The 23,491-nt window shown below is 34.5% G+C and overlaps 3 protein-coding genes across 7 annotated transcripts; all 3 read left to right on the top strand.

Annotated features, from left to right (window-relative positions):
* The first annotated feature begins 5,494 nt into the window (after positions 1–5,494).
* Positions 5,495–7,564, top strand: LOC125822273 (F-box protein At5g49610-like). Its single transcript, XM_049501660.1, has 2 exons — positions 5,495–5,631; positions 6,399–7,564. The coding sequence occupies exons 1-2, from the start codon at positions 5,518–5,520 to the stop codon at positions 7,548–7,550; spliced, it is 1,266 nt and encodes a 421-aa protein (XP_049357617.1). The 5' UTR covers positions 5,495–5,517; the 3' UTR covers positions 7,551–7,564.
* Positions 7,565–8,320: 756 nt separating this feature from the next.
* On the top strand, positions 8,321–12,281 carry LOC125822533 (proline-rich receptor-like protein kinase PERK5). 2 transcript variants are annotated; one of them, XM_049501942.1, is made up of 9 exons: positions 8,321–8,440; positions 8,558–9,244; positions 9,513–9,962; positions 10,285–10,371; positions 10,454–10,524; positions 10,692–10,768; positions 11,250–11,394; positions 11,523–11,684; positions 11,880–12,281. In XM_049501942.1, exons 2-9 carry the CDS (start codon positions 8,641–8,643, stop codon positions 12,111–12,113), a joined length of 1,830 nt encoding a protein of 609 aa, XP_049357899.1. In that variant the 5' UTR covers positions 8,321–8,440; positions 8,558–8,640; the 3' UTR covers positions 12,114–12,281. The 2 variants fall into 2 exon arrangements, with proteins under 2 accessions (XP_049357899.1, XP_049357898.1); XM_049501941.1 differs by having other exon boundaries at positions 9,507–9,962; positions 11,880–12,268.
* A 4,075-nt stretch (positions 12,282–16,356) lies between these two features.
* LOC125821883 (U1 small nuclear ribonucleoprotein 70 kDa) lies at positions 16,357–22,502 on the top strand. Of its 4 annotated transcripts, none has more exons than XR_007442621.1 (11): positions 16,357–16,650; positions 17,488–17,602; positions 17,688–17,767; positions 18,527–18,602; positions 18,698–18,762; positions 18,883–18,945; positions 20,508–20,589; positions 20,665–20,812; positions 21,315–21,383; positions 21,542–22,244; positions 22,313–22,502. XR_007442621.1 is itself a non-coding variant. In XM_049501248.1 (11 exons), the coding sequence occupies exons 1-10, from the start codon at positions 16,555–16,557 to the stop codon at positions 22,179–22,181; spliced, it is 1,431 nt and encodes a 476-aa protein (XP_049357205.1). In that variant the 5' UTR covers positions 16,357–16,554; the 3' UTR covers positions 22,182–22,215; positions 22,313–22,502. The 4 variants fall into 4 exon arrangements, 3 of the variants coding, with proteins under 3 accessions (XP_049357205.1, XP_049357203.1, XP_049357204.1); XM_049501248.1 differs by having other exon boundaries at positions 21,545–22,215; XM_049501246.1 differs by having other exon boundaries at positions 21,542–22,215.
* Positions 22,503–23,491: the final 989 nt, after the last annotated feature.

The following is a 23,491-nucleotide window of genomic DNA, read 5'->3' as shown; positions in this document are numbered from 1 at the left end:
CAATTATATATCGATTTTATACCGATTATGTCAATTATATAGATCCATTTGAATCCACAATTCATACCAAATATAACAAAACAATATATAGTCATTCTTTTGCAACCATGGTTCATACAAAGATTATCATATACAAGATCATACTATGAACCATTTTTTTATACACAAATAAAATGTATTAGTAATATCAAAAGAATACCATTTCTAACTAGTAATTGTCATTTATTAAATAGACAATACCAAATTCATTCCATTATCATCATGCCCAAATCCATTACAATATAATGCCAAAAAAATAAAGTTCAATCATACTAGAATCGTACCAAAAACATTATCAATTTCCAAACATGTCTGATATAACTAGCACACCATTTTATGAATACTTTCTAGTATACCATTTTATGCACACTTTCTATACATATTTCATGCCAAAAGTCATCACTGAATCATACCAGATTCATGTCAAAAGAATACAAAAATTATAACATTTCTAACTAGTAATTGTCATTTATTAAATAAACAGTATACCAAATTCATTCCATTATTATTTCCAAATTCATTCCAATATAATGCCAAAAAATAAAGTTCAATCACACCAACATCATCAATTTCTATACATGTCTGATATATCTAGTATACTAATTTCAAGCAAATTTTATGTAATTTTTAAACCAAAAACATACCAAAAAATGAAAAATGGTTCATACCAAAAACTAACAACATTATACATTAAAAAAGACCCAATTTTTTGCAAATCAATTACACAGAAATTTTGGAAAAAACACTAACCTGAAGGATCCTATCTATCACCATGCTTTATTAATACTGATAAGAAACTGTCCATTACAAGAAAATGGTGATTATTGTATTAAAACAAATTCGAATTAGAAGAGAGTGACAACTAAGAAATTTGTTTGAACGAATTAGAAGAGAGAGAAATTGTCTGAATTTTTTTGTTTGAAATAATTGTCTTGAGCTAAACAAGGAAAACAAATATACTATTTTGTTATGACTCTCCTATTTTTATGTCTTCTATTAATTATTATTAATATTTTCAAATTATTTGTTACTCAATTTTTTTTAAATTAATTTATTTATTCAAACTAATTGATTTTTACTGCTTTTAAATCTTTTTTTAATTTAGTAAAATGTTATAACATGTAAGTTTTTATTGTTATAACTTGAAAGTTAAAGGTGTTATAACTTATAATTATTAGTCCTATAGATGTCAATTATAAAATTTTCATCTAATATTAAACTTTTCGACTATAATCAGATAAAAGGAAAAAGGAAGCTATATGAATTATGTAGATGGGAATAGCTTTTACCATGTTTTAGGCCTCTTACTTTTCTTTATTAGGCCTCTTACTTTTCTTGATATATGCCTCGCTATTGGATTTAAATACGAATGAATATCCCTGATGCCTTTGTGCTCTACAAAACTGAAAGCATAATTATGCCTACATATAGCCAATGACATCTTCTCTCGATAAGTTTTTTGATCTATTGGCTCATTTTGACCCTCTTTAGCCTTATCCGGGTTATGTTTCTCCAAATGACGCTTTAGATTTGTTGTTCCAAATGTAGGGCCCATTGCAAATTTTTTTTTACAGATCATGCATTGAACTTCATACTTTCCGTCAATAGAATTAGGCTTAAGTCTAATAAAATAATCCCAAACAACAGATGTTTTCCTTTTTGCTCGTATCAACGAAGTTGCAGTACTTTGTTCACAAGACTCTTCATTGCCTTCTATCGACATATCACCCTAATTTTACAAATCATAAACAATGAGCCATACATACAAATAACAAAATCAACTCATAGCAGCACAATCAATAAGGTAAGAATATGAAATGAACCAAAAGTTACTTTAGCTTTTCACAGACTATGTCTCTGTGGATCATCCATAGCTATTTCACACTATTGAGGGAACTACTTCTTTGGCCTTCAACCTACCATAGCCCTCTTTCTTCATTTGGGTTTGGAGCAGGTATGCTCAGATAGGCAGGGTTAAGAAGTAGTTGTACCCATGACTAGAAGTTGTATTTACACATGCATCACTAACTAGATCTAAAAGTTGAACTAAAAGAAACAGGTAGAAAGTCTACCATCAAATCAATCAAAACAGCAAAGCAGAGTACCACAGCAACAACAACAACAACAAAAATAGAAAAGGAGAAAATAGAGACGGAGATAGAAGTAAAGACGAAGGAGAGAGTCTCACCGGAGAAATCGCCGGAGCTGAGACAATGTTGGTTGATGGAAGACGATGAAAAGCTGAGGCAATTTTGGTTTGTGTGGGTTTCAAATTTCTGCCCTATTTTTTCTCTTACAGTGAATAGGCCTTTCTATTTACCCATTTTACCCATTTAAGTACCCATATTTTAAATGGGTATTATGAGTTGGACTCATATTTGACTCATTTTAAAAGTATTGGGTACCCAACCCATTTTAAATGGGTAAAAATGAATGGATACCCAGATTTATAACTCATTTTGCCAGCCCTAGGTGCGACCAAGGTGGTAACTTCTACTACTATATTAGAAGAGTTAGTTAAATGTGGTATCAACATGCCTGCTTCACGGAAACAAATTAATATTAGAAGATCGATGCATTGGTAATTTATGGAAAGCTTCTTCTTAGTTCCTATAGCCTTGAGAGCATGGGTATTTGACATTGCTTATGCCACTTTTTATGTTGTTATATATGTGTCTTTAAATGGTGCAATATAACTGGACACCTATCTTGCCTTTCTATATGCTGTAAAAATTTGTGAATATGTTTTAATTTTGTGTTTAAGCTTCAATGTTCAATGGTCTTCTTGGTTGGCGTTGGACAGTAAGGTTAACTATTTTTGCTTTTAATTTTATGTTTCCCCTTAATTAGGGATAAGTGATATATAGTTACATTCTCCAATAATCTGCTTCTTAGTCGAGAAAGAAACAAGATCAAGTAGGGCATCGTATGAAATAAATAATAATTACAAGTAATATTTACATCTTTTAGGTGAATATTTACAACTAATATTTATTTTTCATTTTACACGGTTATTAATAAATTCTTAATAGATTGATCAACTTTACTATTTTGCTTTATGTTCATATTAATTACCCTCTTTCATAAAAAAAAATTTAAACTTTCAAACCAATATCAATTGAACGAATAATCTAAATTTATATTTTATCGGTTGCGATTAAACAAATTAGAACCATTTTTTCTAACTATATAGATAAGAATGAGACATCCTTATAATGGTGAACAAAATTATTTCAATCAATATTCGTATTGTTAGATAGCCATTTTTTTATCCTTTCATTGTAAATTCATGTGCAAATTTTGAATTCAAATCTTGCACTTGAGGGACTTGACTCTTGAGGGCTTGAAAATCTCCTACTTCTCTAGCTAAGAATGCTTATTTATCTACTCCCTCTTTGTCTATTGACATTTTTTTAAAAAATAAAATAAAATTATCTGATAAATATTCAACCATACTATCAATATTTTACTCTTTACATTCTTTACTGATAAATATTCAACAATACTATCAATATTTTACTCTTTACTTATTTGACAAAAGGTTTACAATGTACTGATTTATTTAAAAAATTATTTATTTTAATGATAATTTTAAAATATTACTTAAATTTTTTTATATTTTTTAAACTTTGTATCCAAACAAATTATATCAAATAAATTAAGATGGAGAGAATATCAGAAATTTCCGATGCAATCAACTGATTAAACAAAAGTTGAGCATCAGATTTGATGATAACGCAAAGATGTAACTACTATTTAATCAAGGACATCACTTATGAACTATTTTTACATTCAGTATAATTTATACATTTAGGTTATATATATTATCTTTCAGACTATTAATCCATACTTAGCAATAATACTTTTAGTGAATATTTGAAGTGTAAGTTCAGTGATGTAATTCATGAGATATATAAATGAAGTTGGATACACAAAATTATTTAAAAAAGAGGAAGTTTCAAGTGCTTTGGATCTTAAACTAAAGATTGTTGAGAATGTCATTCACTGCATCAGTGAATTAAAGATAACAAATAAAATTAGAATATAGAAATTAACTGTTACTAATTACTAACTATATCCTTTAAAAAATTACTCTTCTTAATGTGATCTTCATTTTAAAAAAAAAATCATTAAACGTTCTGAATTTTCATAAAAACTAGTAGTCCTATCCTAAATATAATTATTGAAATTTTAAAATATTATTATTTTGTAGAGGTATTAATTAATTAATAAATATTAATTTAAAAAATATTTTTAAAATTTAATGAATGTACCTTGTTTTTTTCCCTTAAAAACAAACATACTTGCCCATGAGATTTATGAACGAAAATAGTAAGATATTGAAAAGGAAAAAGAATAAACAACAATGAAAAATTTAAAAATTGGAAGAAAGAAAGTGAGTATTGAAGTGAGTATAAATAAGAGTAATAAATGTTTTTTTTGGACAGTGTTTTTTTATTAGAAATGAAAAATTTATTGGATAATGTAATTTCTTGAAACCATCTAGTGGTTTAAGACTTTTTTCAATGGTTTAATATTATAGTGGAAAAAAATGAATTTACAACAACACCTTTATTAATTCCCTTAATTACGAACTTACCCGGTCATGCAATTTATGCCAAAAAGATGTCAAATATATTTTCCCTAAATAAATATATATATATATATATAAATAAATATATATATATATATATATATATATATATATATATATATATATTTATTTAATTAAATTAAAATGACCGGGTGAGCCCGTGAATTTATTTCCTTAAAGCCAAAGAATGCACACCTCCTCAAACTATAACTCTCATTCACTTCAGTTTTGAACTCTCCGATCTCCACGCGTTTTTCCTCGACTCCGTCGTCGTTAGGGTTTTCCGGCGATTCTTTGCCATTTCTTTCTTGGTTATCCGGCGACTTTACTCACCAAAATTTGCGCGCATTGCACTTTGTGAGTTCTTCCTCTTCTTAATTCTTCTTTTGCTTACCGGTACTGATCATCGCATGCTGTTGTTTATTTATCCAAAACAAAAAAAGAAGAAGAAAAAACACTGAATTTCTCCGTTTTACAATTGTTGATCAATTTTAGCATGAAAAGATAGGATCATTTTCGTTTTTCTTTTGTTCCAATTTTTGGTAATGTGTTGTTGTTTCCTCTACTTCTTTGAATGTATCGTTTTATGTTCTTGCTTTTCTTGATGAAATAAATGTAACTATATTTAGTGCTCTGTTCATGGGATGCTCTGTTCAATCTGGGATTTTCTTGCTTCTTTTTTTTTTTTCTTATTTCTGCGTTACTGATGTTTTTCGTGATTTTCTCATTTATAGTATAGTGAAATTTCTTGATTTCTTGAAACCCAAGTCATCAAGGGCTCTGCTAATAGGTGAATTGGAGATCAATTTCTTGATTTTCTCGTTTCCATATATTCTTTTTGTTAAGTAATAGAGGCTCTAATTTTTATATATCTATGCAGAAAAATGGCATGTTCTGAGATTGACATGCTGAGTGATGAATCTTTGGAGGAGGACATCTATTCTGACTCCTCTGACTTTTACGTTGCTATTAAACCTCAGGGTGGTGGGATTGACTCGGTATAGTTTTCTTCCCTTTTATTTTGTTTTCTTGTTTCTTGTTTCAATTGTTCAACAGTTTTTTTATCATCATCTCTTTGATCGAACTCGTTAATGGCACTCTTTACTTGTTTCGGCATGTTAAGGTCTTGAAGTCTCAATAACAGAACTTGAAGTCTCTTATTGACTGTTAATGTCCTTTTTTTGTGTCTTAAAAGAATTGTACTGAACATGGTGTATATTGTATACTTTGTCTTTTCAAGTTTTTTCTTTTTAAGTGGTGATTTCTATGATGTCCATTTCAAAATTGGCAGATGGCAGACGTATTAAAGTGGTGTAAGTTGGTCCTCATAAATGTCCTTGGATCTCAGTTCTTCCATATTCCGCCTTACCTAAAGTTATAGTTGTAACAATGACTATGCCTCAATTCCAAGCTAGTTGGGGCCAAATGTACTAATCCACTATCCATCTCATTCCAAGGATACCATTCTTTTATTTTCACAATGTCATGGGCAATCTCTGCTTCCCTGTTTTGCTGGGAAGCTACTTCATAAGATCTTGCTTTCTAGTGCTAATATTCTTCTATTGTTATTTTTTTATTTTTGACATTTATGAATTATTGTTTTTTAAATGAGTCTTTCCGAGTGAACAACATGCCCAGCCTAAAAAGAGGAGTGGATACAAATATTGATCATCCTAACTAGTACGAGATTGCAGCATAGTTAGTAAACCGCTCTTGCTTCTGATTACCGTACCTCTTTTAACAAGTCTTTTGGTTTGGATTGCAGTTAGCAGAGTTTGACTTGACGACTGCCGCTTATAAGGTGAAGGAAGGGAACAATGGTTCTAAATACCCTGTAGACATCATAATGAGAGTGGACATGACAATCAAAGATGTAGCGAAGAGACATGTACTGCCTTTCCTCCCTGCTAAATCACTGACGAAGTTTCGGGCAGTGTCCAAAGAATGGAATCAGTGGATAACTAGTCCATTACTCGCGTACAATCAAAGTTCAACATTCCAGAAACTTTCAGGCTACTTTTATCAAAGACTGGAAAATAAAGATGATCTTCCTATATTTTTGTCTCTGCATCGTTCCGCGAACGGAGTCCCGAGTCCTTCCCTTGGTTTCTTGCCTGAGGTTGTTAAAGTACTAAGTTCTAGCAGCGGGTTGCTCCTTTGTCAGGGGAAGGACAGTTATTACGTTTGCAATCCTGCAACCAAACACTGGAAAAAGCTTCCTCCTCCTCAATATTACCATGGATCTGATCCTGCAGTTGCTCTTGCATTTGATCCTCAGTTTAATATTGAATCATTTTATCGCGTGGTCGCTGCAGTCCCTGTTCTTGATCATCCAGTTGTCTGCTTTGAGATTTACTGTTCTGAATCAGATTCATGGAGGTGCTCTCCTTCAGACTGTCTAGAGCTGGAAAATACAAGTCTTGCAGGTGGAGGATCTTATATGAAGGGGGTGGCTTACTGGAGGAATACATCATCGAATGAAGTGTTAGCGTTCGATGTGAAAAATGAGATTCCAGCAGTTTTACATGTACCTAATATTCAATCTGAACAACGTGGTGCCTTAATTCAGATAGGAGATGAGGTGTGCTATGTTACTGCTTATAATGACAGTGGAAGTGTTTTCGTAATAGACGTCTATGGAGGTGTGGACATGGGCCTGAAGCGCAGTGTCAGTGTAAATCTTGGAAGCAAGAAGCCTCGTACTCAAGTGCTTGGAATACCCAAGGAGGAGTGTTGTGAGGTACTACCCTGTACTGACAGTGATACTGTGGTGATCCACACAGACACAACGATATACTTTTATCACCTTAGGGAGCAGAAGCTTGAGACACTGCAGAGTCCGGGACGAGTGGATACTGATAAGAGGTTCTTACCCTACATAAACAGCCTCGTTATGGTACACAATTCTGGAGAATAAGAAGTAGTACCCTGTACTGATACGACGATATACTCTTGTCACCTAAGGGAGCAGAACTGTGAGACACTGTGGAGTCCGGGACGAGTGGATACTGATAAGAGGTTCTCACCCTACATAAATAGCCTCGTTATGTTACAAGGATCTGGAGAATAGGAAGTAGTGCCCTTGATGATATTGTTTCATTTGGACAAAGTAGTATGATTTGTTTTTGTCCTTCATTCATTTTACTTTCTTGCTGCTAGTTGTTAGTTTTGGTTCTTTTCATTGTTACATAAACAAGTGCAAAATGTTGGAATTGAATAGTCAGATTCTCTTTTGACGAGATAAGTGTTAAGAACTACTTACACTTTGGAACTACAATTGACATCAACTTCCTCCTATGTCATATCAGGTCTGATAGAAGATGAGCTGATTGTCTTCTCTTTGCTTGCTCCCACAATTACGTACTGCCTCGAATCTTCATAAAGCAAATAGAATAAAGTAAATCATTCCTTCTAAATTATGCACTCACAGTTACTTATAATAAATGGGAAATAGAGAAATCAAGTCTTGAATATGAAATATTGCCTTGTTATGAAAGATCAGGAATCAGAATAATCCAACTTAATTGGAGTATGTACTACTACTGCAATGCTCTGTAGTTGACTAAAATATCGGGCATCTCGACTAATTCCACATAATATTCTTGTTAACAGACTAATGTTTTCTCCGGTGTTAAAAATGCAAAATAAAATAAAATTAGGGAGAGAGAGAGAGAAGGGTCCTTGTTTGTAGGAGCAAACAATTTGAGGGTGAGAGAGGGGAAAGGGGGTAGGCTTTCTTTGAACATCACAATGCTAAGATTTCTCTTTCTCCCTTTTGAGAACCCTCTGTTCTCGTACATCTTTCAGGTAAATTTCTTCTCTTCATGTCCAAATTGAATCATTTTTGTTACTATATTGTATAGGATCTTCAATTTTGTTGTTTAACATAACATTTTCTTTTTTTCCTTTTTCATGGAAATATAGGAGCATTGAAGATTTGTTGAGACGAGCAGTTAACGGGAGAGGTTGAATTTCTGGGCTGCCGGAAATTTCACCGTTGTTGAAATATGCAATCACCTCCTGGTACTGCTTCGTCCAACAAAAATGACACTACTTCCTCCTCTCCTTCTAATTCCTCCCCATCTCCGCCACCACCAGCTCCGCCTACCTCCCCACCCCCAGAATCTCCTCCACCTGTAAATTCTCCTCCACCCGCAAAGGAATCTTCTCCTCCGTCATCACCACCACCCTCAGCTTCTGAATCACCACCACCTCCGTCAGAATACACTACCACATCACCCAATGCTCCTGATGAGGTGTCTCCTCCTACCTCATCCAAATTTAATCCCCCACCCCCAGTTTCCTCAGGACCGCCTTCATTATCTGCTGGAAAATTATCTCCTCCTCCACCTTCAGAAAAATCAGCACCTTTTGAAAAACCAGGCGGTGCACAACGTTCAGGCAAACCAGCAGCTGGTTCTTCAGGAAACAACAATGGCTCGCCTTCGTCTAATTCAGGTTCATCTGATATGTTTATAGTTGCTGGAATAGCAGTGGCAGGATTGATGATTTTTGCCACTATCATTGTTTGCTTAATTTACTGGAGAAGGAAGAAGAAAGAACACTACTATATCAATCCTCCTCCTGGTCCTCCTAGACGTCCACCTAAAGGTTCGTAAAATTGTAACCTATGTGTCTTTATTTCTTTCCGAGTATAAGTTACATATCCTGTTATTGTAAATTGATAAAAACTTGAACTATCGAGTCGCTTAAAAGCATAATTAGTACTCTCTTGTGTAAGTAAGAGTTTAACTTGTATGCATATCCAATTTTTGTCATAATTATTCAAGTATACATTTGTTGTTTTAATGAGAAACTCAAAAACTGTAGGAGGTTTCACCATCCTAGTAACAGTGTATATTTTTGTATTTAGGTGCAGGTAGTACTGATCCATACTACAAAGGTCCTAAGCCCATGGAACACATTGTTAAGGTTCCTACCACAGTTTATACAAGTAGCGATAGCACCTTTGCTGTTAATGGCCAAGCTCTTGTGCCATCTCCGAGTCTTGGTGGGTTCTCTAAGAGTCAGTTCACTTATGAGGAGCTAGCTAGAGCGACTTCTGGATTTTCTAAGGCCAATTTGTTAGGCGAAGGTGGTTTTGGGTATGTACATAAAGGTGTTTTGGCTGATGGAACGGTGGTAGCTGTCAAGAGTTTGAAGTCGGGCAGTGGACAAGGTGAACGAGAATTTCAGGCAGAGGTTGATATCATTAGCAGAGTTCATCATCGCCACCTTGTTTCTCTTGTTGGATATTGCATTGCTGATAGCCAGCGAATGTTGGTCTATGAGTATGTTCCCAACAAAACCTTGGAATTCCATCTTCATGGTACTTCCCGTCATTGAATACTCCCTTTTATGATACATAATTGAAAGACTTCCTTAAGAGTTTATATACACTAGCTAGTATAAAGAACTATTACACTGTCACGTTGCCTTAAATATAACTACATGTAACAATTCATAAAAAGTGGAATTAGTAACCTAAAGAATAACACAAATTACGTCTTACTACAAGTGAGAAAATACACTAAGTAATGACATAAAAATTCTTTACATGGTAAATATATATGAGTTAAATCCTTTTAAAAAACCATTTGAGCTGTTGAAAATGCTCTCCATGCTAATGGTTAAATTAAATTTGTTTGCAGGGAAGGGCCATCGTGTTATGGATTGGGGAACAAGACTTAAAATTGCGTTGGGATCAGCCAGAGGATTAGCTTACCTCCATGAAGATTGTATACAAATTTTTCTATTCACAATGCTCCCCTTTTCTTTTTCTCTTTGTTTCTCTTTCTCAACCCTTGTTTCTATACACAGGCCATCCTAAAATTATCCACCGTGATATAAAGGCTGCAAACATTCTACTTGAGGACAACTTTGAAGCTAAGGTAAAATTATTGTAGTCATTATTGTCTCGTGTATTGTTTTTATGTATTTTGCATATGTCAGGAAACTTGGGAGGTTGGTTTTCAACGTAAATCTCCACTTTTATTAGAAGTGTTGCTTAATAATCATGATAACCTTGGGAATTACAAGAGTGTTTCTGGTTTCTCAGGTGGCAGATTTTGGATTGGCTAAGCTTTCTTCTGACAACTTTACTCATGTCTCCACCCGTGTTATGGGAACTTTCGGGTGAGTTGAGCATAGCATTTTTCTACTTTTTGAGAGGTAAAAGAAATACTAGGTGAAGGTTAGTGCTTATCTTTAGAAGTGACATATAATCTTTCATCTTTAAATGTTTCCAGACTTACCGAAAAATCTTAATTGGTCGAAATCCAATCATATACCATGTTATCAATCTAAAAAGCCTAGAAATTTGATAATTCTGAGCAAGATTTAGAATGCCCTGAAAATCAGTTTGATGTTTTTGTTTTGGGGTTCTAAAGGTCTCTAATTTTCAGAGAACTTTTCATATGCTTAGTCATAGTAGCTTAGGCAAGAGATATCCACAGTGAAGGCAAAAAAAAAACCAATGTTTAACATACATGAAAAATGTTTTAGAAGTCATTTTAACTTTTTCGGACCTCTTGGTTAAAGTAATAAATGCGGGTGCTTGATTCTGGAAGAAATTAGGCATCAGTAATGAAAAAGCCATCTTATCCTTATACTGCAGGTACATGGCTCCTGAATATGCATCAAGTGGCAAGCTAACAGACAGATCAGATGTGTTTTCATTTGGAATTGTGCTTTTGGAACTCATAACTGGGAAGCGACCTATTGATCCTAGCAATATTATGGAAGACAGTTTAGTAGTCTGGGTTCGCTCTTGATCTCAAGTTTCCATATCTCATTCATTGCATCAACAATACCTAGATTTTAACGTGTATTTAGACACCAATTTTTGTATATGCATACCCTTATTAACCTAATGTATGAATATGAACAGGCTAGGCCGCTTCTTAAAACAGCCTTGGAAGAGGGAAAATATGACGAATTGGTAGGTGCTCCTTTTGAAGGAAACAGTGTTCCAAAGGAGCTGCATCGGCTAGTAGTCTGTGCTGCTGCTAGCACTCGTCATTCTGCTAAAAGACGTCCAAAGATGACTCAGGTATGTCATCTTCATGATTAGAGCTATCAAACTAGACCCTCCTTTGTTAAGTCCGGTTAGTACATGGTTTTGTGGTTTACCTTTATCGATTACTTTGAACTTATATCTTATACCATTGCAATTAGACTCATTGTATATGTTCCTTTTCTCTTCTACTTTCTGGAGACAATTAGTGATGCACATTCTAATGAACAGATTATGCGAGCTTTGGATGGCGATTCATCTTTGGAGGACATGAGCGATGGTGCAAAGACTGATACCTACGATACTGGTGCATACAACGCTGACATGGTCAAGTTTAGGAAAATGATATCAAACCAAGAATTCGATAGCAGTGAATATGGAGGGACAAGTGACTATGGACTCAACCCTTCCTCCTCGAGCGGTGATTCCAGTGAGCTTGATCATCATCAAAGAGGTAGAGGATGAAAAGCTAACTAGCTGAAGACTTGAAGCTTGACAGGATGAATAGCTAACATTTTGACTTCTTCCCTAGAACTGATCCAATTAATGGATCGTACTCTTTAGTGATTTTGTCAAATAAATATACAAAATCAAAGGCATAGCAGCAAAATATGCTTATGTATATATTACAGTACATTATATATAGCACAGTATCATTTTTGTCTCAATATTCTGTACATTTGTACTATATATATAATATTTGATTTTATAATTTCTTCTATGGTTTTCAAACGCTTTTATTCTGCCAAAAGCCTGTCCACTAAGTATGATTAAGAGTAAATATTTAGTCGTATTTTGTGTTTATATTAAATTATGTAAATTTGTTTTAGTTTGGTGATCTAATGAGATAAGAATTCATGTTAATTAACTATAGTTTGGCTTTTAATATTATGTGTAAATACATATCATGCTTCTATTGATTTGGTGTAAACATCATTTTATCCCTAATTAAGAGTGATTAAGGACGGTAGATCTCCTTCTCACCCATTCTTGCAAAACATCTATGGGTTGTTCGGTTGGAAATAGGATTATCTAGGATTATAATATTATATTTAAAATAAAATAGGCAATATCAAGATTTGCATATAACATTTATGCAGGTATAGCTTAATATCAACCATCAAACAATTTATGCGACACTTTTCATATTTTGAGAGTCAACCAATTTAAGTTTAACTGAAATTTGTTCATGAAATTTTTAATTTTTTAAATGAAATTTATATATTTGTAAATTACGTAAAAATATGAAATGTATACATTTGTAAATTACGTAAAAAGTACTATAAGTCACAACAATTAATAATAAGATTGAAATTCGAAAGTTGCCACATAAATTAAAATCGGCGGAATAGTATTTAAGAAATAGACAAAAGATGAAATAAAAAAAAGAAGATAAAATAAAACAACGATTAGATTTATGTATTAATTTGCTAATTAACCAATAAAATATTGATTAATTTAGTATCAAATTAACAATTATCGAGCAGTCATCAATTTACATCTTAAGTACTACTGTTATATTATTCCTTTTCTTCAATTAAAATCACAACAAGAAAATACTTATCATTGCTTTAGTTAACTTATGTCTCTTTGTTTCATTAAATATATCACGTGATCTATCCCCAGCAGGAACAAACCAAATCTTTATGCTACATTAACAAGAAAAAAATTTAGAAGTAGCGGGGAAAGTATAAATATATGCTAGGAAAAAATTATAATTTATAAATATAATAATTTTAATGGATTGATAATTTATCATTTAAGAAAATTGAGTAATTTATCTCTGCATCAATTAATTATTGATTATATACTTTTAATTTTTTTAATTATCAATTGTTAATTCAATAACCAATATCAATAAGTCAAATTTATAATTGAATTATCGGTTATAATTTGATTTTGAAAAACCCATATTGAAACATAGTAACATAAGTTTTTGTGCACAATGAGAGCAGTTGGTAGGAGAGAAGTAGTCAAAATTTAAATTTCAAAAGCGTTGGTTAACATTGTAAGATAACGTCTTAAGGTCCCAATGCACGTCCCTCGTGAGGTTTTAATTTTTTATTGACGATAAATACAACGCATTGGGACCCCTAACACATGCCCAACGAGACGTCTTTTGGACAATAAAAGCGTGTATTGCACGTAGAGCCGTCAAAACGGGCTTAGCCCATGGGGGCGGCCCAACCTAACCCGTTATTGGGGTAGGGTTGTGATAGGATTTTTCTAGCCCATCTAAAACTAGGGCTTATAAGTCCGGCTCATATAAGCCCTTGGCCCTTGAGGCATAATCAGGGTCGACCCATGGACCAAAACTTCTTATTTAAGGTTAACTTACAATAATTTTGCTAGTATATAATCTAATTACTTAAATACACGCTATGTTGTAATATTATGAATCTTACCAGATTTTGGTATGTTTAAATACATGTATCTCAGAATATATGGACTCAAAATTAGGTTAATTTGTTCTAGATACGCTTTATCCAAGTAGATTCGCATGTATATAGGATATATAGACAAATCTCACGCCTCGCCTCCCTCCCATCTTGCTTGTCACTCTCTTATCTCGCTCACGTATTTGGTATGCGAGATACATGCTAATTACATTTATTTATTTATTTTGAGAAAGTTAACATTTTATAGACAAGATACACCAATAGTGTATTCTAGTAGTAGTTACATCTGGGATTTACAGTAAACAAAACCAAAGAAATCTACCACCTATATCCCTCCTAAACTATCTAGAAACTGAGTAATATCCTCCACCTTTTTGGGGAGTACATAGTTACACAAAAAAAAAAAGGTTATAAGACAATTCAACTTCAGACTTTGGAAAGGGATGCTCTTGTTTTCAAAACATCTTTGGTTCCTCTCCCTCCATATTGTCCACCAGATGCAAACAGGGGCAATCTTCCATCTCTCTTTGTGGTCGGACAAATTTCCTTCTCTATTCCAGCGTGTTAGAGCTTCGGAGGTATGCCTTGGCATGGACCAACTGATACCCCTTAAGTTAAAAAACACCTGCCACAGTTTCTCTGTCACTCTACAATGGATGAAGAGATGGTTTGTTGTCTCTATTTCTCTTTTACAAAAAAAACATCTGGAACATAATTGTCTTCCCCTTTTCATTAGATTGTCCTGAGTTAGTACTGCTTGTCTGGCTACTAACCAGGTGAAACAAGCCACCTTGTGAGGTACTTTAACTTTCCATATCATCTTCCAAGGCCATGGTAAGAGCATTGCAGCTGGCCTATCAAGGTGTCTATAAGCTGATTTTACTGTGAATTTCCCATTTTTGGCCTTCAACCAGTGTAGGTTGTCTTCATTAGGTTGAAAGTTGATTGCTTGCTCCAGAGTATTGTAGAAATCTGTTAGACTGTCAATCTCCCAGTCATTCAACATTCTCCTAAAAGAGAGGTTCCATCCTTGATTGTCCCTGACATCTGCTACTGTTGCCTTCTTCTGTTGGTTCAAATTATAGATCATCGGGTACAGCTGCATTAAGGGATATTGACCAACCCACACATCATTCCAGAATGACGTCCTCCTTCCATTTCCTATTACAATTCTTGAGTTTCCCCACAATTTAGGCCATTGATTCCTGATTGTCCTCCATAGACCTACCCCATAAGGACATTTTTATTTTTTGCTAGTGTTATTGAAACAACACCATTGTTTGTCATATTGATTTGAAAATCTTCTCATTATTTTGATGTTACATAGTTATAAGCTTGAAAAGAAAAAAAAAAAAACTTGCCCGCCGTAGCCCTCAGCCCTTCTAGGGTTAGGTTGGGTTGGACATTCCCTTCCAAATGAAGGGCCAGTCCGCCCTAGCCCTTCAAATTTCTTGAGTCGGGTGGGGCTGGACCGACCCTTTTTGACAGTTCTAATTGCACGTTCACTGTAAGGTATATTTAACTATAAATAATTCCTAAATTGAGAGAAAGGAAATAAAATAACAAGAGTAGGAAATAATAAGCTTTTGTAGTAAAACCTTCAATTCTAGGTATTTTGATATTGATATTTATCAATTATTAAGGAAGATTGAGATGATTCTGAGAGGGTAGGTGAATGCCCGCTTGCTTAAAAAACTTGTAATTGTGGATTTTTTAAAAAGTAATATAAATCTTTTTTGTTGTGTTTTGATTTCTTTCAATTGATCAAAGTGACAATTATAAGGTGTTCAAGCAAGCTCGTTTTCACCTGCTCAACATATCACAATCTTCCTTTAAAATAAATAAAAATATATTGAATTGAAAGGTTATCAACAACAATTTCTTGCTAGAACATTTGTCAAGAATTAAAATTACATTCGTTCAAACATAATTTACTTAATATGAATTAGAGAAAATATTAATTACATTCAATTTATATGTCTTTCTTTTTGAGTTGATTTATTTTCTTTAAGAATTCACTTTTTATATTTATTTTTTTCTTCAGTATCATACATATATCCTTAAAATTCAATAGTCTCACAACTTCATGAAATTTCGTATTCAAGACGCTGAAAAATATGTATTTATCCCTTGTTCATCGTTATTGTTTCATTCGTTATAATTTATTCGTTTGTTTTTTCTTTTTAGTTAATTTTAAAAAAAAAATTCTTTTTATTTTTTGACATCTTTTCACATGACATATTTAAAAGATTAAATGATATTTCGTATTTTTAGTTTTAAAAAAATTATTTCTAAAATTTTGGTATAAATGAACTCGCGAGTGATGGAGTGAGATCTCTGATGGAGTCTTTATATGAGCCGCTTCTCTTCGCCGGATAAACCCTTGTTTCTATTTTGGTTTTCGTGCCGCTCTCAGCTATCTTCTCCATCTCTCCAATCGTCCGATTAACGTAACTCCACTTCTTGTGGCGGCGATTCGCATCTAGCAAAAACCCTAGTCGACTTCAATGGGAGACTTCAACGATGCCTTCATGCGGAACAACCCTAACGTTCAGGCCCGTGCAAAGGCCCAGAATCGCGCTAATGTCATGCAACTCAAGCTTGTAAGTTATAACATTCGATCTGTTGTCTTTGTTGTTTACTGACTTAGATTGTTTAACTAGGTTTTTTTTTTTTTGTTGTGTTAATGTTGTTTGATTGTTTAGGTTTTCCTTAGGTTCTTTCTTGATGAATATGAGGTTAGAAATTTAGATGATTTTGTGCCCTGTTGCTTCAACTTGTTTGGTATTTGTGATTTATTGCGTGCTTGTGTGGATTTAGCAAAGGAAAAAAAGAGAGTAGAAGTGAAGTATCGATATAGACTATACCGACTTGTTAGGATTATGGTCTAGTCAGTTGTTGTCGGTAAACTCACATTAAGTCCCTCTCTTAGTTTGGTTAGGGATTCTCAATGTTTATTAATTCATAGTCTTAGGTACCTCTAATCTTTCCCAAAATATTAATTGTATAATACTGGGGGGAAACAGACCTAGATGGAGTGGAATTGATGTGGATTCATATGTCAACCCCCAAGTGGTTTGGGGAAATTAGAACGTTGTTGTTGGTTTCTTGATGTCTTCGTGATTTGTCATTATGTAGTAGTGAGTAAGGTGTTGTGGTTTATTTCTTGTTTCGTGATATTTTTAGAATTGTTCCAATTCCAACTCTAGGTTTATTATTTTTGTTTTTGTGAAATGAGACTAGAAATTGTCTAAGATGCATATTTGTTGTGCTTTTATGACAGCTAAATATACTGTGTGACTAGATAGTTGGCTTAGAATAACAGTAGAAGTGTAGAACTATGTTGTCAGGCTGTTGCAGTATTGGCAATCCTTTTCTTTGTTCCTCACTGGTGCTGCAAGTTTGTGTATTTTCTTTGTTGATATATGTAATATATGCAGATTGGTCAAAGTCATCCAACTGGGTTGACTGCTAATCTTCTGAAGCTGTTTGAGCCCCGCCCACCTTTGGAGTACAAACCACCCCCTGAGAAGAGAAAATGCCCTTCATATACTGGTTAACATTCTTCATGGATTGAGTCATTTCTTGTTCCGTCAGTTATCTTGTATAATTCTTAGAAATATTCTGATTTGTTTTTTAGGGATGGCACAATTTGTTAGTAACTTCGCTCAACCTGGTGATCCAGAATATGCTCCACCAATCCCTGAGGTTGAAACCCCGGTAAGATTATTTTATATGCTGCAATTTCTTTTCTGATCTATTTGGGTAGGTCGTTTTGTTTAATTGAGGGTTGGATATTCATTCTTCTCCCTTCTTCTTGCCTTATTAACTGCTTCAACACCAATTAGCAATAAGCAATCATCCATGTTCTCTTAACAGTGATATTTTAATTTCATCAATTTGATGTTTGCTTGATTATTTGTGTGTTTTGCCATATAATGATCTGCTGATTTTTTTTCTATTTCGAGATGAATGAATCTTGAATGTCCAACAAATGACACTAAAACATTGTGTTGTAGTTGAATTAGTGGTAATATCATGTCTTGTTCTTTATCTTTTTCCCTCAGGGTAGTTTTAGTTGTGTGTTTTATGTTTGTCTTGCACTGAATAATGCCAAAATTTTCTGTGTAATTGAAAGCTTCTATTATTATCTCCCCAAGGTGTGGAGCTGTTGTAACCATTGGATCTCATCTTATCTGGAAGATACTGTTGTCTCCCCTATTCAATAGAGCTGAATCTGTTGTAAATTGGTAGTGCATGTAGTTAGAGGAGTGGATTATATTTACTATTTAACTTGAGATGTGGGTTATCTAATCCAACTAATTTGGGATTGAGACAGTTACATCCTCTGGTATCCAAACCGGTTCTGAAGAGTTACTTTATTCCAGAAAAGTATAATAAGATGTGCAATTACATACTATGGTGAATCTGTGTATATTTTTGTTTATGCTCATTGATTGCTTTTGTTATTGGATGCAGACTGAACGAAGAGCTAGGATCCACAAGTTACGGCTGGAGGAGGGTGCTAAAAAGGCTGCTGAGGAGCTTGAAAAATGTATGAAGTGCCTAATTTTTTTATTTTCTGAATATTTGAGAGCCATATTTTATGATTAAAAATGGAATAAATTTTTGTTTTTTTCTGCTGAACAGATGATCCTAGCAGCGACCCAAATGTTACCGGAGATCCATACAAGACACTCTTTGTTGCAAGACTTGTGAGTGAAGATCTTTTTAGATCAATTTTGCTGTTACTTGGGAATATCATCTAAGTTTTGTTTTTTTTTGACAATGGAATATCTTCTTAATTTTGTTGATTGTCTTTCACATTTTCTCAGAATTATGAAACAACAGAAAGCAGAGTCAAACGCGAATTCGAGGCTTATGGTCCAATCAAGCGGGTAGGTATTATAGAGCATCCCTTTGTGGGGCTCAGGTTACTGGCTTTTGGTTGGTAAGATGTGTACTTTTATGGTGGCATGGTACTTCCTCCTACTATCCAGCCGTTTCTCAAATTGATATTTCCACAACTTATTATTTTCTGAAAGCACTGAACATCTTACAATTTTCAGCAGCTTCTCTTTATGTACTTCATAAAAAAAATTAGCATCTTATCTCAAAACAGATTTTAATCACCAAAATTTAAAGAACTGTGGGGTCGATACACTTTTTGAAAGGTTGTCTTTATAGTTGAGTCCTTCAAAATGAGGATGGAGTACATAAAAGAAGTACCCCACATTACTCTACTTAAGTTTCAAACTTTCACTTAAGGTGCATGCGATGCATTCTTTATGTGTATAAACTTATAGCATGGATTGCACTTCAGTATTTTGATGAGAAGTTATTGAATTTGGCAGTGTCTGTTAAATAGTAATAAACTGATTAGCTCTCGACTTCCTTAGTGCTTCAGATTATTAAAAAAGAAAAAGAAATGGTTTATGCTATAAGCTTTCAAAATCACATTTTATCTGGAGAACTTTTTTTTTTTCAATTGTACCTTCGGATGCATCTCTTCAGGCTGTAGTTAAGAAATGGATTGTTGTTTGAACTGCTAGCACTATTCCCTGGTGTTCGAGGTGCATTCTGCACTCTGAAAATGGGTGAATTTTTTTGTGAAGTTACTAGCATTTCTTTGCTTTGTAAAATAAAGGTCAGATTGCCAGTATGCCCTTCCTCAGGTAACAGTGCTCCAATTATTGAGTATCAGTTCGATGTCTTTATCCTCTTATCCTGGTTTGGATATCATTAGTTTCAAGTGCTATTCATTCTGATATTCCATTAGTTTCTAGAACCACAAAGGTAAAGATGTTCGACTCCTAGGTATTTTCCTGGTAAGGGTAAAACTTAATTTTCTGGTAGCTTTTGTTTTTTTGAGTTGCCAAACATGACCATTCAATTTCCAAGTCCGAGCTACATTACATGAAACAAAGCTGAACACTTAGATGAGCAGAGCAATGATGCAATATATCTTTGGCCTCTTATTCCAAGCAACACCGGAGATTGATACTTGCCTTTACTGGGTAAAAATTTGTTGGGAGTATCGACCTTGTTCTCTTCTTTATTCTTCTTACATCCCATCTATGCTGCTAAGATTTTACTTTTGGATTCAAAGGCTATCAAAAAAGTTTCAAGCATTTCAGGAGACACCTGGTATTTGACTATACTTCTATAATAATTTATTTTATTTTAAAATGTTCCCTGGTAAGGGGAGTTAGAATATATTGCAAACATAAGGCCACAGTTCTTGTTCAACTCTAGCAGTGATGATGAAGCATCTCGCCTGGGAGCTCTTTGATTCAAAGGTGAGCACGGCTAATTAGGCATAGTGCCTGCCGTGCCATTAGGAGCTTACTGTACCTAATCGCGCTGAGTAGATAAAAAACATAAACTTTTTTGACCGCTGCATCAAACATGATTATAATGTTATTAGTAGTGTTAATTCCATAAATTGTTCGAGTTTCAGGTTCGCTTGGTTATGGACAAGACAAACAATAAACCCAGGGGTTATGCTTTCATTGAGTATGTGCATACACGGGATATGAAAGGTTTCTCTAAACTCCTATTCTTCTGACTTTTTGGAAGTCTCACTTCCATCTCTAATTCTTTTGGATATAATTCAGCTGCATATAAACAAGCTGATGGAAAGAAGATTGATAATAGAAGAGTGCTGGTTGATGTTGAACGTGGTAGAACAGTCCCCAATTGGCGGCCCCGCAGACTTGGCGGTGGACTTGGAACAACAAGAGTTGGAAATGAAGATGCTAATAGGTATTGCATGAACTTGTCATATGTACATATGCATAGTGCTAAAAAGGACATTGATCTCAGCTCTTCTTTAGTGCAATAATGGTTCCTGTGGTGTCTATGGAGTAAAAATCGCAATGGGAATGTCTCCTCTTCTCTGTTTGAGTTGATTTTATTGTTGCATATTGCGTAAAATGCTAATTTGTTAGATACAACAAGACATGTTTGCTTGTAGTAGACATAAACTGCTTTTCTGAATTTCAACTCGTCTTTCGGGGTATATAGATGCTTCAGTTTGTGTTCCTTTTTCCTAAAAATGACTTGCTGCTCTGAGCTTCTATGTACGATATCTTGTCTACAAGTTGAATTTGTTATTGTTTGGCATTCAGTTTGATAATTACTCATAAAATGTTCTCAAAGTAGTTTTTTCTTGTTTAGATGCCCTTTTGGTATGATTGTCAAGTGAAAAGCTTAAATTCTTACATGAAATTTTAATTATTGTCGACTCTATACTCCTATTTTTCAGAGAGGTGGTTCAGCCGGGAAGGGCAGCATCTCGCTCTGAGGAGCCAAGAGCACGAGATGACAGGGACAGGTATGCTTGCTTTGAGTTCCTTTCTGGCAATTAGACTCCCAGACAAATTTCTACTTCTCCAAGGATGAGTTGTCCGATTCACTACTCTGTTTAGTTTAAATGTGAGCTAATGCTATAATGTGTTTCACGTCTAATATTATTATGAATTCCCATATTAGCAGGGATCGGGAGAAGTCCCGTGAAAGGGTGCGAGATAAGGACAGAGAGAAATCTCGTGAGCGTTCTCATGACAGACCAAGGGAACGTGAAAGAGATGACAAACATCATAGGGAACGCGAAAGAACCAGAGAAAGAGAAAAAGATCGCGGTCGTGACCGTGATCGAGACCGCGAACGTGATAGGACACGTGACCGTGAGCGAGGCAAAGACAAAGACCGGGATGGTCACCGTGAGCGAGATCGCCACCGCGAGAAGGACAGGGAAAAAGGTAGGGATGAAGGTGAGGTTGACCAGGGTCGTGGGCGTTCTCGTGATAGAGAATATGATTATGAGCATGTTGAATCAAAACACGAGCGGGGCCGACATGGTGACAAAGAAAGGAATTATGATCCTGCCGAACCTGAAGATGATCATGGACATTATGACTATTATGATCACCACCGAGGTCGAGGAGACTATGAGAATCCAGATGCACAAGGTGGTGATGATCGCTATAAAGATGCCAGTCGTGGTCACGATCGTTATGATCAAATGGAAGAGGATAATTATGCCTATGACCACGGGGCATCTGAGGCAAAAGAAAGGGACCAGGATTACAAGCGTTCAGATAGGTCACATTCTCGTGAATATGACTACTGACGATGAAGAGTATGCTTCAGCTTGTGTTGCTGTGGTAAGGTTGCAATAAAATCCATATGCTATGTAGGTAATTTTAATATCTCATTCAATAATATTGCTGCACTAGATTTGTCTGAATTTTTGACTCGCAGGAAGACATGGCCTACTGATACCTCAATGAAAATGCAACTATCTGTTGAAATACCTGCTTGACTAGTGCGGGAATGGAAACACTAAGATGATGGTGCGGCACATCGGCCCATGTTTTGAATTTTGTATCTGCTTTTGGAATTGTTTGGTAAATTACTTGCTGAGTTCTTATGTGAACTTGTTAAATGTGAATTTATTCGGGATTTGTGTGCGCTTTTGTGTTTGTTATGAGTACTTGTATGTTGAACAGACTATTCGCTCATGTTATGGTATTTTGGTTCTTTATTAGCATATTTGTTTTTGGATATTATCTCCTATGAAAATAGTTTGAAATTTCTTTGAGGAGGCTGGGATTCTGTAGAATATTAATAAATAAATAAAATCGTCCAGCGTCTAAATGATACCGTGTCTCTAAGGCATCAAAGTTGTGAAAAATGTGAAATGGATTTCATTCTTACCCTTTAACTAGAGGTTTTGAGTTTTTGAGTGAGATGCCTCTCCCTTTCTGGGTTGTATGCTATGTATATTTTTGGATGGTGAGAGTTTTGAATTTTGATAGCCAAGATGTACAGTTCCTTTACGTAAAATGTTGAATAGAAAGTACTTGGAGTTGTCTAGTTCCAAATAAAGACACCGCTCTGACTTTGTTCAAAGGCATGCCTCTTTTTTTGTTTTGTTGTATTTAAGGTAAAAAGAGTTTCATATATGGCATTTATATCAACTCAATAAGAACATTTACGGCATTTACATCAACTTAATTTGTCTTTAAATGCCAACTTTTATGTGTATTGGTGGGATCCCAATACACAAAATCTTAGCAAGACTACAATATGTCTTGTGGGTGGTTCAAATCATCAAGATTCAAGGGAGCAAAAATGGGTGGAAGTTGGAGGGCTAAAAAACGAAACATCCTGATCCTACTTCATATGTCTTTTCCCCCAAATTGATAGCGCGTAAATGTGCACGAACGAACTTATGATAGGAGTTGAACGCGTAGGACATATGTGATCCAAATTAAACAATTTGGTACCATGCTGAAAGCTAAAAATTTCTGTACTTGTAGTGATCGTACAAGTACATCTTCAGAAGTTTCCCAGAAAGAAACAAATTGTTTAGGCTGTTATAACTTTTATATTCAACCAACCAAAATATTTATATTTGTTACATCTTCATCGCTCAAT

The sequence above is a fragment of the Solanum verrucosum genome, unplaced genomic scaffold, assembly GCF_900185275.1.
Source record: "Solanum verrucosum unplaced genomic scaffold, falcon-dt-bn FXZP01000103.1, whole genome shotgun sequence".
NCBI classification, from domain to species: Eukaryota; Viridiplantae; Streptophyta; class Magnoliopsida; order Solanales; family Solanaceae; genus Solanum; species Solanum verrucosum.
The sequence above is the reverse complement of the archived record's forward strand: the minus strand, read 5'-3'. Positions and strand labels throughout refer to the sequence as shown.